Source organism: Acartia tonsa, chromosome 14, assembly GCF_053477335.1.
Source record: "Acartia tonsa isolate MP-2025a chromosome 14, ASM5347733v1, whole genome shotgun sequence".
Lineage (NCBI taxonomy): Eukaryota > Metazoa > Arthropoda > Copepoda > Calanoida > Acartiidae > Acartia > Acartia tonsa.
Genome location: NC_137273.1, coordinates 31,444,900 through 31,461,596, shown reverse-complemented (window position 1 = coordinate 31,461,596; position 16,697 = coordinate 31,444,900). Strand labels below are relative to the sequence as shown.

The following is a 16,697-nucleotide window of genomic DNA, read 5'->3' as shown; positions in this document are numbered from 1 at the left end:
CTGTTCTGTATGTATCTAAAGATCACTCTAACCGCTGGATCTATATGGTTATCCTTTATAGTAAAGCTTCTCGCATGTCCATGAAAGAAATATAAACATTTTGAGAAGGGTACTACCACCCTTTCTAGAGAAATCAACACACCCCACCCTTTCCTGAAGTTAGAGGCCTCATGGAGGCGTAACCACTAGTAAAAAAATAAAGGTATAGGTATAGTTTGGACATAAAATAGTTTCTCTTTCAGTGATATAACCCTGCCTTTTGACTATTCTAAATTACAATACTAGATAATTTTGCATGAATAGTAAGCATACCAAAATATTTTTCCTTCTAATTATTCCCCCACCCTTCCTTCATTCTTAAATGAAATCACAAGGTCAAGTTCCTAATTCCCAGGGTGGGAAGGGGACATTAGATTATACTGGTACCCAAAGTATTACCTATTACTTGGTTATTATAAAGAAAATAACTAGCTTCAAGTAAAAAAATCTTCCAATGAATTTTACTCTACTAAAAAATACTTCACTGTATTGAAACTTGAAAAAATGGAGAAAATTGAAAGGCAAATTAAAATAAAAAGATTTTTAGACAATAATTATAGATTGCTAAAAAAATTATATACTCGATTCAACTAGCTATCCTAAAGAACAGGAAGAACTTTTAATTACTTAAGGTTTTAAAAGAGAAAGAGAAAGGCCTTAGGATGATAGATGTTTTTTTTATGACCATCAACCCATCAATACCTAGACTACACTAGACTAGACATAAATGTTTTAATAAAAGGTTAAAAAGTAATTATAGAATGTATATAAAAATAGTTTTTTTTCCCATCTTCCTTTAACCCTGCATAGGCTGAAAATTCAAGCATAAAAACAAAATTGGCAAATTATCATTTTTTCAATATTTTTTCCTTTCCAAAATTTGGTTGTGCAAAATCTGTATTAATTTCAGGGCTCTTGAGGGTTAAGACAATTTGTGCACTGCACATCCCCACTGATTATAACAAAATTATCCATTTGTAGATAAAAATCAGTGGTGTTTGGCCGCTGCTAGTTTGGCCCAATATAAAAGTACCCAAAGTTTTAAACTATTTAATGTTCCCTTCCTCCCTGATAAATTTTGAATTATTTTGTTCATGGATGCTTTAATATGAACAAAACATTCTTCAATTTTAATTTCTTTTTCGTCAAATTTAAATTCTTTAGTTTTTTTTCTATTAATATTAGTATAAAAGCTAATTTTTAGTTAGCGAAGATAAACTATATATAAGCCTTATATATTTGGTCTGTTGGTAAGTAAGGGACTTTGTATATTACATAGGTTTATTAACCCTTGATTTGTTAGTGTACAAACGTGTCAACCAATAATTTTGATCTTAATAATGTTTAATTTGGTTTTTCATTATGTGGGCCGTTATACTAAATTAATTCATCATTCATTGTCTTTTCCCTTAGGATCTTTATTAATTTGATATTATCATAAATGGCATTTTTAATTTTTTGGATGTTGTCATTATTTTAAATAACTATTTACCAAGGAGAGATATATAAATATTCGGAGACAGACGGACAGTTGAAGACTGGACGCTCTTTGAAAAAACCTATCCTCAAACAAATAATCAACCGAGGAAATCACGCTATTCCCTTTCCGTTTAAGACGGACGGACATTCAGAATTATAGAGTAGCTTCGCAAATTTAGTAACTAATTTTTGTCTATAAAAATCTATCAGTTTCTTTGAATTGAACTCTTTAAGGAAGTTTTTTTTATCTAATCTAATCTTCTATCTAGAAATTCTGAAGTACAAGATACATCTAGTATCTTTACGTCAGAATATTTAATTTCTTTTAAAAATCTGTACATTAAAGCGACTGCTCATATGTAAGCCTCTAGAGGCACTTAAGAGGGAAGGTGGTGAAGTAGACCCCCCCCCCCGCATTTTTTAATTTTAGTTTTATAAAGAAAAAGTAAAAAAAAGATAGGTGGGTAATTTTTTCTAAGTACAATTTATCTTGAAAGGGTGTTGGTAACATCCACCAAAATGGTTAGAAACCTTACCACCTACATTGTAAAGGAGAACCATATCGGTTCAGTGGTTAGCGAGATCATTTTATTAGTACGGACAGACACACAGACAAACATTCTGGTATTTTCAAATAAGGATGGTTCGTTTGTTATTCATATTAGAATTGTCCATTCATTTTATAACCTTTCATGATGAATCCTTTAACTTTTAAATACAATAAAGAAAGCTAATCAACCATTTAATTTAAGAATCTAAGAATGATGATTACTGGTACATCAAGGCAGGGAGGTGATTTATCTAGCCTTGCTTTTATGGATTTTTTCGGTCTTGTTGAACAGTACTGGTAATTTAATATGTTGCAAGAGAAAAAAAACAAGTTATCATTTGATTAAATCATCTCGAAGCAGTTGCATAAATGTGTTTTTAAAAACAGCATGGATCTTAGGGGATAAGACGATAAATTGATGATAATCCCCATTGATAATGAATAAAATTACCCCTTCATCATACAACAAATACGATTAAAAGTAGAGCATCAAAAAGATTTATTTAGTAAGAATAGGGTTGGGGAGTGGATATTGGAATGTACGTTATACTGGAACCCAAATATTTAAAAAACGCGTTCTAGTACAACAGATTGAGATAGCAGTGCAAATATAAATACCGGATATATTTGAACGTAGGTTATTGAAGCAGAAAATTCTTTTTATTGTGTTTTTGCGTGTCTCTATTATTTTTAATAGTACAGCTACTCTATAATCAATTGAATATCTGTATATATAATTTAAGAACCACCAGGCCGTTGAATTAATCATACTATCTTTAGGTCCCGGGATGGTTTCAGACTATTTTTCTACCCTCCTCTTACCCCTTCAAATATAGAGCCTTTACATGCTAGAGGTACTCATAAATATAGAAGTCTAGATCTTCAATTCTCTTAAATGGACCAATTGACAAACAATGAAGGAACAAGCCGACTGTATTATTGGTTAGATTTTTTTTTTCATTTAAAATGGTAAAGACGAAAAGAGATTTACATATATTCATTTGTGTATGTATGTGTGGGTGTGTGTGTAACTTTTGAAGTAAAAATTGTTCATACACCGCGCTCACATTTCTAAGTGTTTAAAAATTCAAATTCACACACTAAAATTAAAAAAATATACATTTTACATTAGCCAAAGTTTAAATTTGTTCATTACGATCCAAGAAACAGCATAAATTACGAATGTTTGCATTGGTTTATGTAAAAAATGGGGAGGACCGAAGGGGGGTGCAAGGACGTCCGAGGGGGGGGGGAGGGGTGATTATCCCCCCCAAATAAAAAAGCTTGTTTGCCCCTGGGGGGGGGGGGGGGGGGGGTATTTTTTCCAGGGCGATTTCTACCCCAAATAGTTTCCTGGACCACCAATAAGAAGCTTTACTATAAAGATAAGGAGAATTATATCGATCTAGCGGTTAGCGAAATCTTAGGACCAAAGAAAAAGATACAGACACCATCCTGTTACTTTTTGCAATAAAAATATAATTTTCTGTTAAATTGAGTGAACAACACGGAATAAGAATATGTATGACCTAAATAATTATAAACATTTCTTTTCTTTTTACACCAGATAAGTTTAAATTTCATACAGGATTTAAGCTTTAAATAAATCTTTATTTTAGTAAAACAGTTACTCTACAATTATGGTCAGGGATCTAAAGGGATAAGACAATTAGAGATAAATCTATGTTTATCTCAAATGATGATACATAAAATTCATCACCCTCTTCTGAAACGGTTGGACACTCAACCTATTGAATCAACCAATCAAAATTCATTTATAAGTCCCAAAACATGTTAAGCCAACAAATGCGAAAAAGTTGCCCTTTTTTGGGAAAGCTTCAAATGTGTTAAAGGATGGTTTAAGGCTACTTCTTGTTACCCCCCTTTAATTACAGAGCACCTAAATGCCAGGGGTGCAGCTGCTATTATTTCATATAGCAATATATAATATTTTCTCAATAGAAACCCAAATCTCCATAACGTTACTACGGACTAAAAGACCGACAGACAGGCAAAATGAGTTAACCAAACTGTACACTTACATTCGTCGTAGAATCCGTAAATTCTGTTGATACTGGCGCACTCGTGGTTTCCGCGTAGCAGGAAAAAGTTTTCTGGGTACTTTATCTGAAAAAAAAGACATGATTAGTTTTCATAAAAAAACTTGTGCATTTTTTATATGAACAAGGATAACAACGTCCATAAAAGCGAAGATGAAGGACAAACGAACATTATCTCTTTAGAGATGCTTTGCGTTTAACATTGTACTTTGCTATACTAGGAATCAGTATTCAAAACAAGGAAGACAACATCCATAAGTAGCGAAGCCCAAAAATTCATGGATGTGAATACGGTTGTTTTCTTAAAACGACAGGAAATTTAATTTTTATATCCTTAACTTAAAAAATTTGGAAAATTGGACATATAGGTACATAAGAGAAATGGAAAAATAAGGAAAAAATTAAAAATAGCCAAAAACCTGCAAAAAGGCAGTCTGACTGTCATGGTTGTTTTCTTTAAACGACAGGAAATTTAATTTTGATATCTATAACTGAAAATTTTTTGGAAATCGGACCATAAACACCAAAGATATGGAGAAAAATGTGAAAATACGAAAATAGCCTAAAGCCTGTCTAATGGTAGTCTGACCGTCATAGTTATTTTCTTTAAAAAAAGAAATTTAATTTTGATTTCTATAACTGAAAAAATTTTGGAAATCGGACCATAAACACCAAAGATATGGAGAAAAATGTGAAAAATACAAAAATAGCATAAAACCTGCTAAAAAGCGGTCCGACCGCCATTGATGTTTTATAGTTAATTGTGCTTCTTATTAATAGGAATGTTGTCAAAAAATTTCAGCATTCTATCTTTTATAGGAGCTGAGTAAATCCCATTTCCCCCATAGCGTTACGGACTGACTGAATGACGGACGGACAAAGTGAATTTTAGAGTAGCTTCGCTACTAAAAATCAGATGAATAAGATAATACATCACATGAAAAATTGTTGTCAAAATAAAAAAAAAATCGTACCTAAATGTTTTAGGAATCATCATGCAAAGTTTTAAAATTATAGGACAATTATAAACTGTCCAAATAAACGAAAAGAACCAACTGTCCCTTCATATACAGACGAAAAACCATTAGAACCTATGGGAATCAGCACTGAAAAGTCTGATGTAAAACAACAATGATACAGACAAAGGAGGTAGGGGAGATAGGCTGTTATAACACTAGTCTTAAATCTCATAATAAGAATTCTTATTCGTTTGCCCAATAACCTTGGGGACTTAAATTGAATTTTGATTGGTTTGTACATTAAGTTGAGTGTCCTAACACGTTTCAACAACCAATTCTAATCTACTGAATGGGTAATTTGATCATTATCATTGAGGATGCACATAAATTTATAGACTGTTGTCTTATCCCTTTAGATCTCTGATACTGTATGCTCTTTTTATCTATACAAAAATAAGGAGTACATCTTAAATATCAGCCGAGTAATTTATATTTCCCCCATAGCGTTACATTCAAACTGCACTGGCGGACAGTTAATTATGGAGTATCTTCACTGCTACAAATGGTGCAGTCTACTTAATTAATCTATTTTCATAGAAACTTTTCTATTTATAGACAATAATAAAGGCATAAAAACTTTTTGAAAAGTATTTCGTTATACAATAAAAGTTTTTTTTTCTTTAGACATTTTCGAAAACAAAGATCATTTTATTTTAAGTAATACGAAGTCTGTCTATCTCTTTGTAGCGAAGGAACTCGCTAACCGCTGAATCGTTATGGTTCTTCTTTACATAAAGCACCCTATAAGTCCAGTGATAACTTTAAATGGGAAAAACGACTCTCATTTTTATTTAACTACAGATCTCAAAAAAAGGCTTTTCTACTTTTGATGTGTTTTTTTAGAGGGTGCGTAATAAATCTCTTATGGTGGTTTTAGTCTATTTTCTGGCACATTACTCGAAGTTATGGTCGAAGCAACTAGTACTGTAAAAAGTTGATAATAAAATAGTATTGGCAAATATCGCCAATATCAAAGCAAAGTTTTTATTACTATTTTATCTTCAAGAAAAAAAATATAGCAAACAAAACAAGATCAAAAAAGTCCATAGGGTGAGGAGGGGCATTACCGGTAATTTTTTTGGTTTTTTGAAAATAAAATGGGGTAAATATTAATATTTTTAAATGGGACCAAGACCATTAGAAAGCTTACGGAAAGGACTATCAGGTCCTAATAGGACGTTATCCTAGGACTTTTAGAAGTTTGTCATAATTAGACTCAAAGAAATTACCGATAAATGCCCCATGGTGGGGCATTGTTGGTAACGTCTTTTCAACCTAAAAAAAATCGATGAAAAACGGCCAAACGGCCAGTCAAACATAAATAAACATATTTAGTATAGATTATAGGGATTATCCACAAAATTTTTCATAAAGATCGGACTATTCTTTCTATGTCAAAAATCATTTTTTTTTAAAGACGAGAAATTTCGATTTTTTTTCACAAAAATTTTCTTGAAAAATAAAATTTTAATTTTTTTATACAAAAAAAAACTGTTCTATTCACTTTTTGGCCTAATTTTTAAAAAGCCTCTATTGAATTTTAGATTTAACAAAGAAAACCTGAAAATTGATCTTAAAAATCGAATTTGAATTTTTTTTTTGACGTTACCGAAAAATACCCCGCGCGAACTTTGGTCATTTTTGAAAAAAATATTAACTCTACATTTAAGCTCTCAACTGATTTGGAAAGAGCGGGCGATTCTTAGTTCAAAATGTTTTTACGGATCAGTTCTAGGTCTTACCAATTTTTGTGTAGGTCGATCTTTATACACCTAGGTGAAAAAATTTTTGAAAAAAAAAAATTTTCGTCTGACTTTGAGACCCAAAAATTACCCTTAAAACTCATCTCACAAAAAATTCATTTCATACTTTTTTGTAGGCAATTTAATAAGGAACAAATTTGCTTTTATGTTTTTTTTCTGTCAGTCGATTAGAACATGGAGAAAAATGCCATTTTTTGAAGGTGGGTAAAAAATTACCGGTAATGCCCCTTACCGGTTAATGCCCCGCTTGACCCTAGCTTTGCTATAAACATATGTAAGTTAAATTTTGGCTGTCAATGTTAATCCCTGACAGTTCGTTTTTATATTTATTAAATATTTATTGGACTTGCCTTATTTATATATCTGCGTTGTTAAAACATTTGTTGCATTATTAAATTTAAAAATTTAAAGTTATCCTAAGTAAGGTTTTTTTGTCTCAAGCTTAAAATATTAATAAAGACTTCAACGATTAAGTTCTCTTTTTTTAGGTAAACTTCACATAGCTCCTGTGAATATTATTCTATTTTCCAAATTACGTCTTGAAATGGTTTTCAGCTATTTTCCTAACCCCTCTCTGCCTCTAGGAATAAAGCCCAAAAAGGCTAGGGGCGTAGCCACTAGTAATAAACAAAATCTGAAGATATTGCTAGTTTGCAACCCATCAAGATATAGTACAAGTACCTAAAGTATTAAAGCTCACAAATGAGAGAGGTTAAAAAAACTTTGGATACTGGTATAATTTGAACTAATTTAAATCGCAGTTTGATCTCCCGAGGAGGGAGGGGGAAATTGACGGCAAATTGCACTAATACCCAAAATTTTTGTAATCACGCTATCTTTGATTTTGTTTATCTTCATTGGGAATGTATTGTCAATTTATCGTCCATTGTATTATCCCTAAAGATCCCTGCGCATTCCAGTGCATTATTGACGTCACTACCCAAGTTTAACACCACAAAATAAACAAATAATGATTAGTAGAATAAATAAATAAAACTGTCAATATTCAACAATTTTTTTAAAGAATTAACCCAATTTTTGTTCGTTGCTTTGAAAGGAGGGAGGGAACATTGAACTGTTAATTAAACTAGTTCCCAAAGTCTTATGATGACGATTTCTTATTCATTGGCTTAACAACCTTGAGAGACTTTTCCTTACGTTTTAACCACCAATTGTAATTTACATAGAGTAATTTTGTTTATCATCATTGGGGATGTACATCACTTTATCGACCATCGTCTTATCCCTTTAGTTCCCTGATTGCTTAGTAATGTACTTATAATATCAACTTACGTTCGTATCATATACCTCTATAGTTAATATAGGCAGGATAAAATTGTCCTATAAATTTCAAACTTCGAAGGATGATTTCTGTAACCGCAAGGTAAAATTAGGAAATCAACAAAGATTGTATATTAATTTGTATGCCATTGTCCCCTCCATTTCTTTATGGCATATCGTAAATAAGGAATCTTACGGGTTTAGACAATGGATCATAAATCAATTGAACTAATTTGCCCCTTTAGTAGGTAAAAAAAAGATAGGTTGAAAATGTTAAATACTTACAATCTTTGAGTTAATGTACAAGATAATGAAAAATGTAATTTACAGTCCAATGTCCGCTCCCTCCCTTGTAAAACGTGAGAAAGAAAGGAATATTAAGCAAAAGAATAATTTATTAGGTACCTAGCAAAAACATTATGCATTCTTTATTCCAAAACAATATTTCTTACTTCAAAGGAAAAGTTTGTTTTACAACCTCTCTCATAGAACGTATGTTTCTTTGATAAGACAAAAATCCGCAAAAAACGAAAAAATAAGGTTCTTAAGGGATAAGACAATGGAATATAAATAAAAATGAATCCCTTTAAAAACAATGTACCCTTTTGTAGTTTTGAATTTGCTAGGTTAGACCAACCGATCAAAATTTAATAAATTGCCAAAATTTTACAAGCCAACAAATAAGAGGACGTGAATATAAAACTTTGGGTACTAGTGTAATAAATAGTCCAATAACCCATACCTGTAAAAGGCTGATAAAAAGCGTGTAAACATTAATTTAATCCCCAATAATTATGTGGATTTTATTTACTTTTTTCAATTGACGTCATTTTTCCACTTATCATTATTTAAACAATATTCCGAGAACAAGAACAATTATATCGAAAATGTAGAAGGATATCCTCATATAAAAGTAACATAATGTTTGTCACGTGTCTGTTTGTCTGTCTCTACCGAAGAATCCCACTAACGACTGAACTGATATGTTTCTCCTTTGCAATGTAGGTTCTGAGAAGATTTATACTATTTTTGAGAATGTTGCCAAAACCCTCTTTAGAGAAATCGCTCCTAAAAAAATGACCCCCTTCCTAAAAAATTTAAAACATATTTTTGTTACAGAAAAAAAGTACCTAAGGAGGTGGTAACGCAGAATAAGTACCTAGTAGTCATATCAGTTTAATAAAACTATATTATCCATAAAATCATTATTATCTATTATTAAAAAATAACTTTTTATTGGATTAAACTGGATAAGTAAAATATATTAACCTTTAAAGAACCAAAAATTCTAGAAAAAAAAGTTTATATTGAAATAAAAATAGCTAACCTACCTCGAAAATAGACAAAATTGATTTATTATTTATGACAATTCAAATGGCTTAGACGTATGTATTTTTTCGCGGGTATTTTTTATGTTCATCAAATAATTCTCAAGTTATTTTTTTTCATTTATGGCTCGAATCCGATTTATTTCTGCTGGATTAAAACCGGTTTTGAGCGAATCTGAAATAACATGTATCGCATGGGTTTAAAAGAATTTGGTAAGAAAAAAATATTAGCATATAATGATAACCAAGTTTATTGGTCCTTCCGGGCAAAAAGAACTGGAATTTATCATATACATTTTAATTTAACTATCCACAGAAATCTGTCTATAATACATTGCGTTAAATATGTTAGGACATTAAATATTACAAAAACAGTTATCCATAGATAGAAACATGAAAGTATATAATGTAAATGTCTTTTTTCTTAGCTTTATCATAGAAACATTAGTACGTTGGTTAATTTATAAATAAAAGAAAGCCTATTTTTTATATCAAAGTAATTACTATTTATTCACCCATTTATCGCACTTAATATTTATCAATAAAAAGAAATATTTTATTCATAGGTAAATATGTCAAGAATAAAAAAAATGACTGGATGTCTTTGTGTGTCTGTCTGTAGCAAAGGATCTTGCTATCCGCTGAACCGATATGGTTCTCCTTTACAATGTAGCTTATAGTAGTTCCTAATATCCTAAGAAGCCAGGGTGGGGAAAAACCCAGGGTTTTTTAAAAAAGCCCAACCCAACCCGTAAAAACCCTTAAAACCCTGGGTTTTTATGGGTTTTTTAGGGTTTTATTGGGTTTTTTCATTTAGGAGTCAAATACATTTGATATATTGATGAAATATTAATGTTTATGTTGTTGTAGGTAAAAGGTAAGCAAGATTTCACAATAAACAAGATAGATAATGAAGAAAGCTGGCATTCCGATCAATTATAAACCCTTATTAGCAATGGTGCACAAAATATTCTATTAAAGGAGAGGGGAGGTTAAAAGCTTCAAAACATGGAACCTACTCCTCTATTCCTAAGCTGTCAACACCCCCCCCCCCCCTCCCAGAAATTAAGGTCTTCCCCTTTTTACATCCCCTTAATAAAACCCTCTTCACGACACTCTAACTATTTCATTTCATAAATTGTTATGTTTTAGTTTAAAAAATCAATTATGATTATGTAATTTACACAATTTATATATCATCAATTTAGTAGCAAAGCGTTTTCTGAAATTAAGTTTTGAGAAAAAGTAATTTCATAAACATTTGAACAATAAGTAGAGCATCATTTATATAACTTCATATTTTTTACGTTTTTTAGGTAAAATTTGCTTTAAAATTTTATTAGATCCTAGTCTTTGAGTAAATAGAGGTTTAATTTGTAAATTTTAACGTGAAATTTCAATGTTTTTTCAAAAACCCAAAAAACCTTGGGTTTTTTTTCAATGGGCTTTTTAAAAAACCCTGGGTGGGTTTTTTTGGGTGGGTTTTTTGTATGCCCACCCTGTAAGAAGCCAATATAAGTATAAAATATTCACCTTAAAGGCAAGGAGTAAACACACTATTTCTAAACTTTGGAAATACCTTAAGTAGCCAATAGAAGTATGAAATATTCACCTTATAGACAAGGAGTAAACACACTATTTCCAAACTTTGGAAATATCCTAAGTAGCCAATAGAAGTATGAAATATTCACCTTATAGACAAGGAGTAAACACACTATTTCCAAACTTTGGAAATATCCTAAGTAGCCAATAGAAGTATGAAATATTCACCTTATAGACAAGGAGTAAACACACTATTTCCAAACTTTGGAAATATCCTAAGTAGCCAATAGAAGTATGAAATAATCACCTTATAGACAAGGAGTAAACACACTATTTCCAAACTTTGGAAATATCCTAAGTAGCCAATAGAAGTATGAAATAATCACCTTATTATAGGAGTAAACACACTGTTTTCAAAACTTTGGAAATACCCTATGTAGCCAATAGAAGTATGAAATAATCACCTTATTGAAGGAGTAAACACACTGTTTTCCAAAATTTGGAAATATCCAAAGTAGCTAACATAAGTATGAAATATTTACCTTATAGGCAAGAAGTAAACACACTGTAGCCTTTGATAATACCCTATGTAGCCAATAGACGTATGAAATATTCACCTTATAGGCAAGAAGTAAACACACTATAACCTTACCTTAGATAATACCCTATGTAGCCAATAGAAGTATGAAATAATCACCTTATTACAGGAGTAAACACACTGTTTTCCAAACTTGAAAATACCCAAAGTAGCCAATAGAAGTATGAAATATTCACCTTATAGGCAAGGAGTAAACAAACAGTCTCCAAACTTTAGAAATACACTTAGTAGCTAATAGAAGTATGAAATATTCACCTTATTATAGGAGTAAACACACTGTTTTCAAAACTTTGGAAATACCCTATGTAGCCAATAGAAGTATGAAATAATCACCTTATTGAAGGAGTAAACACACTGTTTTCCAAAATTTGGAAATATCCAAAGTAGCTAACATAAGTATGAAATATTTACCTTATAGGCAAGAAGTAAACACACTGTAGCCTTTGATAATACCCTATGTAGCCAATAGACGTATGAAATATTCACCTTATAGGCAAGAAGTAAACACACTATAACCTTACCTTAGATAATACCCTATGTAGCCAATAGAAGTATGAAATAATCACCTTATTACAGGAGTAAACACACTGTTTTCCAAACTTGAAAATACCCAAAGTAGCCAATAGAAGTATGAAATATTCACCTTATAGGCAAGGAGTAAACAAACAGTCTCCAAACTTTAGAAATACACTTAGTAGCTAATAGAAGTATGAAATATTCACCTTATAGGCAAGGAGTAACCACACGGTTTTCCAAACATTCGAAATATCCTAAGTAGCTAATAGAAGTATGAAATATTCACCTTATAGGCAAGGAGTAAACAAACGGTCTCCAAACTTTGCTTTCCTCTGTCCACATAGTCTCCAAGAAACAGATAATTGCTCTAAAAATATATATATATTGGTTGGTGTTCTTTCGTCTAAATTCAAAAACATATTAAAAGTACCTTTTTTAAGCAAAACAATCTGATGAAAATAGCTAAGATACAGACAGTAGATTGACAAACATACACCGTAATACTTTTGATGTATGGTTTTATAAAAAGTTTTAGATATACAACAGACTTTTTTGAGACTCGTGTTTTGGAAGTCCTTGGATCCATACAAGAAACGAGAAAGCATTAAATACAGCTTAATTGGTGGAAAAACTAAAACTATAGGTATGCCTTTTAACCTATCTTCCATTCCAATAAAAAGAATTACAAAGCAGCTTATTAGTCTTCCATAAAGAAATGTCTATCTGTGTGAGCGCGCGCGCGTGTGTGTGTGTGTGTGTGTGTGTGTGTGTGTGTGTGTCTGTCTGTCTGTCTGTCTGTCTGTCTGTCTGTCTGTCTGTCTGTCTGTCTATTTATCTATCTATCTATCTATCTATCTATCTATCTATTTGTAATCATCTATCTAACAGTGTTGCGGAGCCGGGAGCCGCCATATTTTGCTGGAGCCGGAGCTGTAATTTTCGTTAAAAAACGGCTACGGCTCCGGACTAATAAATAAAGAGATTTTTATAAATTATAATTTGGTAACTCTGTTTTGTCATGTGCAACCGCCCCTTTTAAGTTTCTCAAGTCCATTTTTATCAAAAATTTAACTTTTAAAACCTTCAAAAGTCAAAAATAGACGTAGGAAAAAAAATATGTCGAGTTTTTCTTGATTTTAGGTCGGAGCCGGAGCTGGAGCCACCATCAACTCAGACGGCTCCGCGGAGCCGGGACCGGAGCCGCATAAAAATCAAACGGCTCCGCAACGCTGCTATCTAACATACCTCTGGTGGAAATCCTCCGTATTCGAATAGACGCAGCAGATCGTAATACTGACCATGGACATCACCTAAACAAACAATATTACAATTTTAAACTACGCGGTAGAATATATTTGTTTTCTAATAGAAATACCTAGTTATTTGTTGCATTGTATTCAAGACAGTTTTCAGTTTACGATACAGGATTTTTTAGTATGGCTCAGAACCTGCTTTAATCAAGCGTAAATTACTTAAAATAATTCACATAACTAGGTACCTACGTACTTAACTTTTTTATTAGCAAATACACAAATAAAACGTATTAAAAAACTATCATATACAGTAAAAAACATTAATATTTTATTAATGAATATTTAAGTTAATAGTCGAATGTACCTTTTTTAAAGATCAAAGCTTTTCTATGATTATGGTCAGTCCGTTGTCTATAACGGTTAGTTTTATTCGTTAATTTAGGCACGTTAGAATTGTCCCATCCTTTTTAGACTTGGCATGATGATTCCTGTAGTTGTTTAGAAAGCGTAGCAACTCTATAATAGTTACCAGAAAGTCCGTATGTCCATTTTAAACATTCTAATATTTTACTTTTTGGACAAATTCTTGTATGATATCTTCCTTCTGATTTTAGAGCATCGCTTTTATGGATGTTTGTAATTCTTGTTTATTGTATGAATTTGATATGTAAAATGTAAATGTTTTTAAAGCTCTTTCACATTAATTAATCAATAATACGCTGTCTATTCAACTACAATTATAAATATAAAGCATTTACATATATTACTAGAGCTGCTTGATTTGTAGAATCCTAACTTCCTACAAATCTCCCCCCTTACAACCCTAGGGCATCTTAGGGAAGGTTGCGTGATCATAATCTGACAAATTGCGACAGCATTTGTCAACCAAGTGCAAAGTCTTGAACACGGTTTCTCCCAACTCAAGCTTTTTAAGGTCATATTTTCCCTTGTTCTTAATATTGTTTAATGTAATGAAGGTGGTTTAGAAAAGTTTTTTTTCAACACACGAATTTATTCATACGTTATTAAACCAAAAATAATCATTATTTTTCGTGTCACTACTTTTCCCAACCTACTATTCCACCAATAAAAGAAAAACATATTTTTAATTCCTTGATAAAAATAAGAACTACCTATACAAAAGCAAAATACTTTTTTATTTAGTAGTTTGTATTACTTTCTGATAATTATAGAAAATTATTTCAATAAATCTACGAAAATTAAAAATTTCGCGCATTTGTTTTACCCTTGATACCTGGCAAAACCTGGCATTGATGGAACCTCAGAATGGACCCTGTTATGCCAGGGAGAAAGGGAACATTAGTTTTAAATTATGCTGTTACCCAAAGATTAATAAACAACATATCTCATTTGATTCATGTCTTAAAAACTAGAAGTGTCCAAATTTTTCAACCAGTAAATTTGCTATAGAGAAGTAGTTATTAACATCATTGGTGATGTACATCAATTTATCGTCTATTGTCTTATCCCTTAAGATCCCTACACTGTTGTGCATACTTTTCAATGGCACTAAACAGGGAGCTACTTTATTTCTCTTTAATTTGGTGCATAATCAGGGATATATAGGCCCATAGGGATATGACAATGGACGATAAACTAATCTTCATTGTGAAATTTCTATTTTGGTACCTAGCTGATAACAATTGTGTGTAAAAAATTGTTCATAAGCACCAATAAATTGATATACGTCACTTATTTGAAACACTACATTACCCACTTTGTAGATTAGAATCATTAATTTAAATGTTTGGACACTCAACTGAATGAACCAACCAATTAAAATTAATAAAAGTCCCCAAAGTTGTTACGCCAACGAATAAGAAAACGTTATTATAAAACTTTGGGTACTAGTGAAATAAACTGCCCAATGTCCCCTCCCTCACCCAATTAGACAATGCATTTTGTTATCAACAACAAAAACTTTCAATGAGGTCTGAAAACAAATTGAAAAAGGATCTACATATAACCAACTAACTGATTAAAGTCGTGCTATTAAAGGTCGTGTTTCTTAAGTATAAATATAAAACCCAGATAACTGACTGGTTCAAGTAGTAAAGAATTTTTTTCGTCTGCTAACAAATTGCTTTCTGCTCTGTTGTATCAACTTGGCTGTGTTAATTTTTTTGACGCTATTGACTGATATTCAAAGACCCAACTGGAAATCGGCACAGAGTCCCCAACCCGTGAACCGAGTTACATATTATATAGCTCGTGCCCCCTCAATTCTTTCACTTAACTGATACAAAAAGAATTTGTATGTCCAATATTTTTGTCACTTTAGTAAAAAAAATACTGCATATTTTATTTTCATTCAAGCGTTTTCTAAAATGCATTAATTAAATATTTTTGTTTTATTTGTAGGAAAACTAGCTGTAAATAACTGTTATCAAATAACATTTTTTTATGGCCTAGCTGATCTAATGATAAAAACTTGTAATTGAATATATCCTTTTAAACTGTTTTTGTATTCAATTTTATGCATAAAAAATATTACTTTTCAATCCTTTGCTATGTATTAAGTGGTAAGTTGAATGTCTACTCAATAAGATCACGTAAACGGAGTGGACGTTCCACAAGTTTCAGAAAAGTCTAATATTGGTACAATTAATGTTTTAGACTATTAGGCAGAAATTACAACCCCCTCCCCCACACCAAAAAAAAAAGTAAAATACCTAAATCGAAAACCCTAAATAACTGACCATATCAGGAAACTCAACATTATTTTAGTTTTATGGCATTTTTGGTCTCTTAATATTTCTTTACATATAGATACCCTAAAAGCTAGAGACGAAGCCACTGGCAACTAAAATATAACTTACCACATATTTTGAGAGGTGCCTCCAATTCTAGCAAAATTGGCTGGGACAAAAATAATTCTCTGGATTTGAGGCACAGGCCGCGGATCTCATACTCGGAAAGCTGAACATTTTTGCCGGGCCTCGAACCACGAACTGAAACAAAAGATATGTTTGTTAAAAGAAATCACAGATATATATTTTTCGATTCTTTTAATACATATATATATATATTAAAGGGGCCATCAAAATAAGGATTCATATACCTAATGAAAAATTTAATTTTTTAGTGGCTCAGAATAACTTTGTAGAAGTGTACATGATATGGTACCTATGGAAAACCTGTGTGTGTGTGTAGCCATAGTTTCTTAGTGTTTGGACCTAAGTAATCATTTTGGACCTTTAGAAAACCTAATTAGCTTTTAAAAACTGAAACTTCAGTTAATTACAACA

General features: G+C 31.6%; 1 protein-coding gene across 1 annotated transcript in view; it reads right to left on the bottom strand.

The window, feature by feature from the left end:
• Positions 1–16,697, bottom strand: part of LOC145306186 (serine/threonine-protein phosphatase PP1-gamma catalytic subunit B) — a 50,769-nt gene that overhangs the window by 32,965 nt on the left and 1,107 nt on the right. Inside the window, exons 3-6 of the mRNA XM_080148192.1 lie at positions 16,269–16,400; positions 13,421–13,485; positions 12,462–12,542; positions 4,111–4,195 (exon numbers count right to left, since the gene is read on the bottom strand). Coding sequence (XP_080004318.1) covers positions 4,111–4,195; positions 12,462–12,542; positions 13,421–13,485; positions 16,269–16,400 — 363 coding nt within the window. The remainder of the gene's footprint in view (positions 1–4,110; positions 4,196–12,461; positions 12,543–13,420; positions 13,486–16,268; positions 16,401–16,697) is intronic.